This window comes from Eurosta solidaginis, chromosome 4, assembly GCF_040869045.1.
Source record: "Eurosta solidaginis isolate ZX-2024a chromosome 4, ASM4086904v1, whole genome shotgun sequence".
Taxonomy (NCBI): domain Eukaryota; kingdom Metazoa; phylum Arthropoda; class Insecta; order Diptera; family Tephritidae; genus Eurosta; species Eurosta solidaginis.
Genome location: NC_090322.1, coordinates 149,692,003 through 149,702,409, shown reverse-complemented (window position 1 = coordinate 149,702,409; position 10,407 = coordinate 149,692,003). Strand labels below are relative to the sequence as shown.

The window sequence follows — 10,407 nt, the reverse complement described above, 5'->3', positions numbered from 1 at the left end:
GCTCAGGAACCTACATACCAAATTTCGTTAAGATACCTCAAAATTTACTCAAGTTATCGTGTTTACGGACAGACGGACGGACGAACGGATATGGCTAAATGAATTTCTTTTTTCGCCCAGATCATTTTGATATATAGAAGTCTATATCTATCTCGATTAGTTTATGCCGTTACGGGGTACCGTTTTGCGAACAAAGTTAATATACTCTGTGAGCTCTGCTCAGGTGAGTATAACATGTATTAAACTATATAAATTATGTAAATAACTTATTTCTTATTTAGACTTACTTCAGTTTTTTGTATGCCGCGTCCGATTCGTAATCCGCCTTTAACAAAGCTATGCGCACCCAACGTGGTCGTTCGTGTATCACTTTGTGTATGACAAATTTCAAACCCAATAGCATATGCTCGAATAGTATGAATGTTATATCGGGCATTTGTGGGAAAAGTTTTGAAAAGAATCCTCTGCAAATATGCAAGCAAAAATTAAATATAAAAAATTGTTAAATTATTATTATTATTATTATTATTATTATTATATTAATACGCTAACAAAATTTCCATACAAACAATTGACAGGCGGTTTCGCATAGTTAGCATACGTAAAATCATATAAAAGTGATATGAATCTATTCGTATAGATCAGCCGCAGTGCATAGGCCTATTTTTGTTAACAAATATTAATCTATTTCTTTATAATTAATAGACAATTTTTTTGTAAATCCAAAAATCTCTCCAAATATCGATATTTACTTTCTTGCACAAAAGCGCGCCATCTTTGGACCAATTATGTAGTGCTCTAAGACACAAACCTACATAAGCGTACGCGCTACACGGTGAAAGATTAAAACATGGTTTCCCATTGTTGCCACTTACCTTTAACAGCCTGTACCAAAATCCTAAAAAATTGTTCCAAAATAATTTGTAGCATACCAAAACATCTTAAATAGAATTAATTTTTGACCGGCCTATTTTTTGTGGCAAACTTCACTTACACGTAAATACATAAGTCTTTATTTAACAGATTCTTTGTTTTTTATTTTAGTTGTTTTCAAAAAAACATACAATCGCAAATAATGAGTTAACTTTTGTTGAAACTAACTAATTTATTTGTAACAATTAATGGCAAATTTGCCCGCAAATGTTTTTGCATTTGCAGATTTAATCCTCATTTTAGATAAAGTACGTCTTATACTGAACAAAAAAAAAGTTACAAAAATATAACATTATGTGTTTTATATTGCCTTTTATGCTAATTTATTTTATTTTATTATATATTCTCTTATTTCAAATTGGTTTATTATTATTTAAATGCAACTTGACTGAATCGGAAAGTTTCATGTTGTATATTAAACGAAACAAAAAAAAACGTCCCAAAAACGTTTTTGATTTTAGGTCAAAGCGGCAACCGGCATCATAGCGGCCGTATTGCATAGGCGGTATATTACCCACTATCTATATATTAATACGCTAACAAAATTTCCATACAATCAATTGACAGGCTGTTTCGCATACTTAGCATACGTAAAATCATATAAAGGTTATATGAATCGATTCGTATTGATCAGCCGCAGTGCATAGTCAGTATAGTACCCACTATATTTGTTATAAGGCTAACTTTGTTGGATTATATATCCATTAATCGGATGCTTAGATCCCATAACCCTAATTTGTTTATGTCGCTTAAAGTTATGAAATAAATTTTATTTTAGTAAATATGTTTGCGTAAATAATTTCAATGTTTTTGTTTGTTTTTCTTTTCTTTCTAATTTATTCTGCTTTGTTATATCATAGTATTATATTGTTCACAGACGATATTTTATGGTAGATATGGTCATATATATTTATAAAATGGAGTGCTTACAAATTTAATACAAATTAATTACGTACATAGATCTCAATGGGAATCCCAACATTAAATATCCAAACATTAGAATCTTCACATTTTCACAATGATCACATTAAAATCCGGAAAAAAGTCTAAGTGCACTTATTGCGTTTTTATATGGAACTGTTTGTTCACTTCACTTAATTTTATCGCAATTTAAGTACTTCATTTTTTTTTTCTTTAATTAAACATTTTTTTAGTAAACTCTGCCTTCTTTCTCATTACATAATTTTTTTATATTTTTATTTTCTTTTTTATTTTCTACTCGAAATTTTTGTTTTGTGTCACACTTACATATTAGATATGTATTTATACAAAATTAAACGGGTGGCGTGAAATAGGCTAAATCCCTTTAGCAAATTTCTTCGTTTTTAACTAAAAGTTCGTGTTTTTTGAATTATGACACTATTGACGTAAATGGGCGATATACATATGTACATGGGTGATATAGGCCTACTGGGGAACCGAGCTCCCAAACTAACTTCGGTAGCGCGCCAACGGGGACCTCACGGGTGGTGTGGAAAAACCTATTTTTCAATTCAATTTCAAGTAATTTCACCATAATTCTATGTCGATTTGATTTGATTTTACATAATTTTTATATTTTTGCTTAAGGAGCTCCATACCAAAACGTTATAATTACATGTGAAAAGTTTGTAGAAAATTTAAGAAAATACAATCAAAAAGTACAAAGTCTTAGATCAAATTCAAAATTTTAAAGAAAAAGTTAAGTAAGTTAGGCCAGTTTGCTATATTTCCAACACTTGATGCATAGACTGAGTTGAAAAAATACACGTTGGTCGAATTTCGACCACAGGCGATACTAGTTATTATTATTATTATTGCTCTTTCATCTGTAATGGATGCCGCTTTAAGACTTCAAATTTTAGCTGCGCTAGAGAGCGGAGACACGAAACCCCAGCGGGTTAGGGGGTTAGAATATACCCGCGGTAGATATGCCTGTATACCAAATAGATTCAAGGGTTTGTGTAGCGCAAACCTTTCATTGCCAACGCAATATATAGCTTCTCCAAACCCAATTGTCAACCTCACCTACCCGTGGCGAATCCTGTTTCAACAGCCAAGGCTCTGGCAACCCCGAGCTCCTCATGGATCTAGGGGGTGGGAGGGCGGAATGACCTAGAAGGCCGCATGTGGTCATAACAAATCGTTCCCGAGATGGTCGGGCTTGGTACCGGAACGTACCGGATCTGCATCCGGAAAAGGAACATTAACATCGACAACACTCCCCACGGCCTTCGGGGAGCGTCCTTATCGCTACAACAGCAACAACGACAGTAATAAAAAAATTCATAGGAAATCTTGTATTGCAACTACGTGACGCAATGGCCTCTACGCTCAGAATCTCACAACAACAGGGAATCCATATACTGACCCTGAGTCAGAGGTCTGGTTCACGGATGGCCCCAACTTCCAGAAATCAATACTAATATGATGCTACCCCAATTTTTTCAGGCAGGAATCCATGCAACAGAAGTCTGCGGTAGAGAATGTCTACGAAGAAGCTTATCCTCGAGGAGTATTCTCATTATGTCAGACATTCTTACGTACTTTGCGGTCTTACACAATTCCTTCTAAGCAAATGGATGAATACATTGGAGTCCTTAATGATCTTGTAGCCAAAAACAAGGTTTTTAGGATGAGTTCCCGGCATCAGGAACATGAAGGTGTTGAACAGGCAGATTGTCTAGCCAGGCAGTGTGCTATAGCAGCATTCTATGGTCCAAAGCCCTACTGTGGACTCACAATGGCACCGACTAGTGTAGGCACACAATTGTTTGTGCGATATCCAAGATTAATTTTATTGATTAAAGTTTGGAAATTTACATGAATATATATATAAGTTTAATAAAATAAAAGAAATGTATCGAAAACGTGGGGTATGACACGTTCGTTGTCCAAGAATTAACTCTCTTCTTCTCTCGTTTATGTATCCAGCTGTTTGACAGTTGGGGTAGCGTTGCCAGTTGGTGTAGTATTGGCAAAGTTGCCGTCGATCACAGTCGGCTTTCCTGACCATTCGTAGCTCCCTCGCTCGAAATGCTGGTTTCGTTGTCACTGATTTCATCAAGATCATCAGGTGGTAACTGACACCATGGTCGTATTTGATCAGATGCAAAGACGGATGTATAGTGGCGTTGTGTTCTTTCAGCATGAGGGAGATCTTCTATCAAGTAGCGGTCATTTGGTAATACCTTGCTAACAATGAAAAAACCTTTGTGTCGAGATTCCAGCTTACGTGATGTACCCGTGCTCATCGGTTCATTCATGGTAAGCACTAGATCACCTTCGTTATACGTCTTCGGCCTGGAGTGCTGCGAGTCGTACAGAGCTTTTGCGTGTGCTCGAATGTCGTCGATGCGATTAGCTACATCTCCTCGTAGCTGCTGTAATTCGATGTCGGTCATCATGTCATTGGAATCATCTTGGAGCGCTTGGATGAGCTGGTTGTGCAGGATATCTCGTGGCGTATACCCATAGAGTAACTGGAATGGAGCACAACCGGTAGTCTTGTTGCGCATGGTATTGATGCACCATTGGATCCGGCGTAGATCGTCGTCCCATCGTTTTTCATTTTCGGTTGTCGGTAATAGCATGGCTAGTATAATGCGGTTCATTCGTTCGGCGTGACCATTTGCACGTGGAGTACGCACGGCGTTGAGAACATGTTTGACGTTGTTGTCGTTGCAAAACTTCTGGAAAGTTTTTGACGTGAAAGCCGTTCCGCGATCGGAGATAATGAGTTCAGGCATTCCTAAGTAGCTCGTTACTTCTAATAACACCTTGATTACGTGATTTGTTGCTGTGCTCTTTACTGCGCGTATTATGGTAAATTTCGTGAATGAGTCGACAATGGTCAATATGTGCTCGTTGCGTTTGAAACTTTTCGGAAACGGCCCTAAATGGTCGACGTGAATTGTATTAAATGGTATCGGCTTAACGTTGTCGTAATGGTACTGGCCTTCTCGTCGTCCACCTGGTGTTTTGTTCAGAGCGCATCCGACGCAGGAGTTGATGTAGATCTTCACGTAATTACGCATGCGAGGAAACCAAAACATATTGTCACGGATATTAGCATCACTAAATTATCCCATCCTAAGGCGATGCTAAGGCCATGCCAAGCAGCATTTACGTCAATAATTAAATCAAGTATACACATATATAAGGCAGCCCAGAGAGATGTCACACACAGATGCATTTACTTATATGCCTATGTGCGCAAACTACAAACATTCACATCAATAATTCAATCTTTATGTATCTACATAAACGAATAAATAATTGCGTCTACACATATGTACGTATACGAGCAGCGGAGCGGCAATGCACAAACACGTGCATATATCTTATCTGAGTTGTCACAAGAGAGAGCAATAATTTGTGCACGTAGTTGTGGCTGGCGATTTTGTAGCCGAAACAACTAGTAAGTTCTGGAAATCGAAGAGCCTAGAAGTATGCAGCGTAAACTATAAAAGCGGGGCAAGCGAGTAAGAAGTAATTCAGTTTGATTTGAGTTGTCAAGCAGTTTGATTAAGACGATATCTAGCGAGCAATAGCAGTGTTATTTTGAATAGTAGAGTTTCATTGAGCTATCAATCAGTGTGGTTATTAAGCAAGCTATTCGTTGCACAGTTTGTTATTGTGAAGTACTTTAATAAAGGCCGTTTTGCATTATTACAAATTGGAGTTATTTATTCAACAGTTTAGTGATTCGAACTTAGCAGAGGATTGCAAATAAGAGGATTTACAAGCAAATTCGTTACAATTGGTGTCATAAGAGGAATTGTTGAATAAACTCCGAAAACTTGGAATACAACTTGGACATGGCAAAATTAAGTGAATTGAAGATCCCGCAACTGAAGAAGGAGTTGGAGAGCCGTGGATTGAATACAACCGGCATTAAACTCGAACTTCAGGCACGACTACGAGAGGCAATGGAATTAGAAGGAATTGACGTGGAAGAGTATATCTTTCATCTTGATGGCGATGAGACAACAAAATTGGAGGAGAAAAATGAATCACCGCAGACAATGGCGAACACAGACTTGAATATGATATTGGCTGCAATATCGGCACAAATGTCCGAAATGTCATCACAAATATCCACCAAAGAAGACAAATATAACATCCCAACTGGAATCACGTATAGCATCCCAACTGGAGTCGCAAGAGATACGTATAACATCTAAGATGGAAGCACAAGAGGAGCGCTTACCATTGCAGGTGGCGCAAACGTCTTCGCAGTTGGAAGCACAGGAAGCAAGGGTGACATCAAAGCTGGAAGCACAGGATACAAAAATTGTGCAGCTCGAGAACAAAATTGATGCTGAGATAGAAGCTTTGAGAGGTCGTATACAGGAGTTGCAATTAAATCGCCCAACAGTTTCAGCGAGTAATCCAAAGGTAAAGACACCATCCTTTGACGGTTCTGTTCCTTTTCAGGTCTTTAAGCTACAGTTTGAGAAGACCGCAGCAGTGAACAACTGGAATGTGGAAGATAAAGTTGCCGCGCTCTTCGTAGCATTGAAAGGACCAGCTGCCGAAATCTTACAGACTATTCCAGGGTACGAACGGAACAGTTATGACGCATTGATGGCTGCTGTAGAACGACGTTATGGAAGCGAGCATAGAAAACAGATATTCCAAATTGAGTTGCAAAACCGCTACCAAAAAGCAAATGAGACATTGCAGGAGTTTGCTTCAGATGTTGAAAGGTTGGCTCATCTCGCAAATGCGGACGCACCCGTGGAATACACCGAGAGGGTAAAAATCCAGAGTTTTATAAATGGCATACGAGACGTGGAAACGAAGCGAACCCAAAACTGACATTTGCTGAAACGGTATCACATGCATTGACTCAGGAAACTGCCTCCCTATTAAGTAAACCAGCATATAAGGCTCATCGTGTAGAAGTAGAAAGGCCAGAATGGGTAGACACAATTTTGGAAGCACTGAAGGGATCACAACAGAAAAATGCCGGAGTTATTAAATGTTTCAAGTGCGGCAACCCAGGTCATATTGCACGACATTGCAGCACCGGTCCCAATAGCTCCAACAATGTGGGTGGCCGTAAACGCAGAGCTGAAGGAGATGAGCAAATCTCCAAGTCCACTCAATCGTTAAACTAAAGCGAGTCAGCCGCAAGGGGCGACAGCTGGCTCCCTCAATTGAATGCCCCATAATCTCTATCTCACAAATTGGAAGAAGGTCAAACAATCTTACTGTCGGAGGACATGTGGATGGAAAGGAACGTTTACTGACTGTAGATACGGGTGCATCTCATTCCATCATTCGAGCGGATTTAGTCAACAAGAAGATAACACCATTGCATGGAGCAAGATTGCGTACAGCCACTGGAGAAGACAGCACGGTTCTAGGAGAAGTATCATGTGAAGTCGCAATTGGGAACGTCACGGTAGTACACAATTTTATAGTGGCAGAGATTGTTGATGAAATCATAATTGGAGTGGACTTCTTAATCGACCAGGGCATCAAGATCGACATGCAAAGCAAGACGATGCGATATAAGAACATGGATGTACCACTTAATTTCGGCTACGAGAGAGGCTACAGCAGTAAACGAGTGCTGGTGGAAGAGATTCAGCGAATACCACCAAAATCCGAAGCAGTCATCTGGGCAAAGGTTGATGGAGATTGTGGGACAAACAAATTGTGGGTTGTCGAAGCAGCAAACAAATCAGCACTGAACATACTTGTAGGAAAAACCCTGGCTATGACAAAACAAGATGGACGTGTTCCAGTAAGAGTACTCAATGAGTTCAATTCACCACTCAAACTGACTAAAGGGGCTATTTTGGGAAGATGCCAAGAGGCTGAAGTAGTTATTAACTGTGAACAGCTCCAGGAACACGTTTCAGCTAGTAATACTAATCTTTCAAATGACATCACGGCATGGACGCAGGGGCTAGAGGAAGCATATCAGAGTAAGGCAAAACAACTGCTCCTAAAGTACGCGAACATATTTGACCAGGATGGTTCTAAACCAGGCCGCACCAACGTTGTGAAACATCAAATTGACACTGGAGATGCGAGGCCGATCCGTCAAGCTCCACGTAGTGTTCCACTGGCGAAGCGGCAAGTTGTGAGTCAAATTATACAAGAAATGAGCGACAGCAGCGTCATCGAACCATCAGCTAGTCCCTGGAGCTCACCGGTAGTACTTGTAAAGAAGAAGGATGGAAAAATGAGGTTTTGCGTGGACTACCGGAAGTTGAATGACGTTACGAAAAAGGATAGCTACCCATTGCCAAGAATTGACCACACTCTGGACTCGCTCTCTGGTACGAAATGGTTTTCCACACTGGACTTGAAAAGCGGCTACTGGCAAGTGGAGGTAAAGGAGGAAGACAAAGAGAAAACAGCCTTCAGCGTCGGAGATGGTCTTTGGCAATTTACAGTAATGCTCTTTGGACTATGTAATGCACCAGCTACTTTCGAGAGACTCATGGATCAGGTATTGAAAGGACTACATTGGAAAACATGCTTGGTGTACCTGGACGACATCATCGTATTGGGCAAGAATTTCGATGAACATCTTAAGAACTTGGAGGAAGTTTTCCAAAGAATAGCTGGCGCTGGTCTGAAGTTAAGTCCCAAAAAGTGTGCGCTGTTTAAAAAGGAAGTAAATTATTTGGGTCACAAGGTAACGACAGAGGGCATCTGCACTGCGAACGAAAAGATAGAGGCTGTAAAGGATTGGCCAAGACCACAGAGCCTACATGAATTAAGAAGTTTCCTTGGGCTGTGCACATATTACCGCCGATTTGTACCACATTTTTCCAGCGTAGCCCATAGCCTCCATGAGCTTACAAGAAAAAATAAAGCTTTTGAATGGAAGAAGGAGCAAGAAGTGGCTTTCCAAACATTGAAGGAGCGTTTGTGCACTGCCCCAATGTTAGGATATCCGATTCCAGGAGCAACATTTATTCTAGATACAGATGCGAGTGGATATGCTATAGGAGGCGTTTTATCACAACTGGTCGATGGACAGGAGAAGGTAGTTGCATATTACAGCCGTTCGATTGGAAAACCAGAGAGGAACTACTGCGTTACGCGGAGAGAGCTGTTGGCATTGGTAGAGTGCGTTAAACATTTTCACAAATACCTCTACGGCCAGCGATTCCGTGTCAGGACAGATCACGCAGCTTTAAAATGGCTACTGCAGTTCCGTAATCCGGAAGGACAATTGGTACGGTGGATCGAGCGACTACAAAGCTATGACTTTTCCATTGAGCATCGAAAAGGTTGTACCCATGGAAATGCCGATGCAATGTCACGAAGACCATGTAGTTTGGAATGCAAGCACTGTTCAAAAGCCGAGGCTAAAGAAGACATTATAGATGTCCGGCTAATGACTATAACATGTACAGATGAATGGGACAAGGAACAGCTAAGAAAGTGCCAGCTAGAAGATGCAGATCTGTCACGTGTTATGCAAGGGCTCGAACGAAATGAAAGACCAAACAGAGAAGAGATGTCAGCAGAGAGTCCCATTGCGAAGTCATATTGGGCACAGTGGAACAGTTTGGAATTGATATCCGGTTGCCTTCATCGAGTATGGGAGAGTGAGGATGGTAAATACAAGAATAAACTGATAGTTGTTCCCAGAAAGAGGATTCCTGATGTGCTCAGCGAGCTGCATAATGGTCCAAGCGGAGGTCATCTTGGAATCACGAAGACGCTCGAGAAGATTAAACAGAGATTCTATTGGGTTGGTTGCCGTCAGTCGGTCACTGAGTGGATTGCGAACTGCGAGGTTTGCAACAGAGCGAAAGGGCCCAGCTCCAGAAGTCATGGCCAGATGAAGCAATATAACTCAGGTGCGCCATTTGAAAGGATTGCTATGGATGTCGCCGGTCCATTTCCTACTAGCAACGGCGGAAACAAATATGTACTGGTAGTTATGGATTATTTCAGCAAATGGCCAGAGGTATACCCAAATCAAGAAGCGGAAACGTTAGCAGACGTTTTTATAAACAATTGGGTTGCAAGGTATGGTGTACCAATGGAGTTACATTCTGACCAAGGCAGGAATTTCGAATCAGCTGTGTTCCAGGAAATGTGTAAGTCATTGGGCATTTGAAAAACACGGACAACTGCATTGCATCCTCAATCCGATGGTATGGTAGAACGATTCAATAGAACATTGGAGGAGCACTTAAGGAAAGTAGTGGACAAGTACCATAAAGAATGGGATACCCGCATACCATTATTCTTGATGGCTTACAGATCAGCAGTGCATGAGACAACGAGCCAAACCCCTACAAAAGTAATTTTTGGCAATGACCTTAGACTGCCAGCTGATTTGAAGTTTGGGATAGATGCCAATGCGGAGAGAAATGTCAGGAAATCCACTAGGGATTTGGAAGAAGAGCTAAGAGAAATACATGATCTGATAAGGCAACGAACAAAGATTATGAGTGACAAGATGAAAGCCAGATATGATAAAGCAATTAATTCAGAAGGTTTTCAGGAAGG

General features: G+C 40.4%; 1 protein-coding gene across 1 annotated transcript in view; it reads right to left on the bottom strand.

Moving 5' to 3' along the window:
• Axs (Abnormal X segregation) overlaps positions 1–10,407 on the bottom strand; it is a 33,441-nt gene that overhangs the window by 1,797 nt on the left and 21,237 nt on the right. The window contains exon 10 of the mRNA XM_067783372.1: positions 288–464. Coding sequence (XP_067639473.1) covers positions 288–464 — 177 coding nt within the window. The remainder of the gene's footprint in view (positions 1–287; positions 465–10,407) is intronic.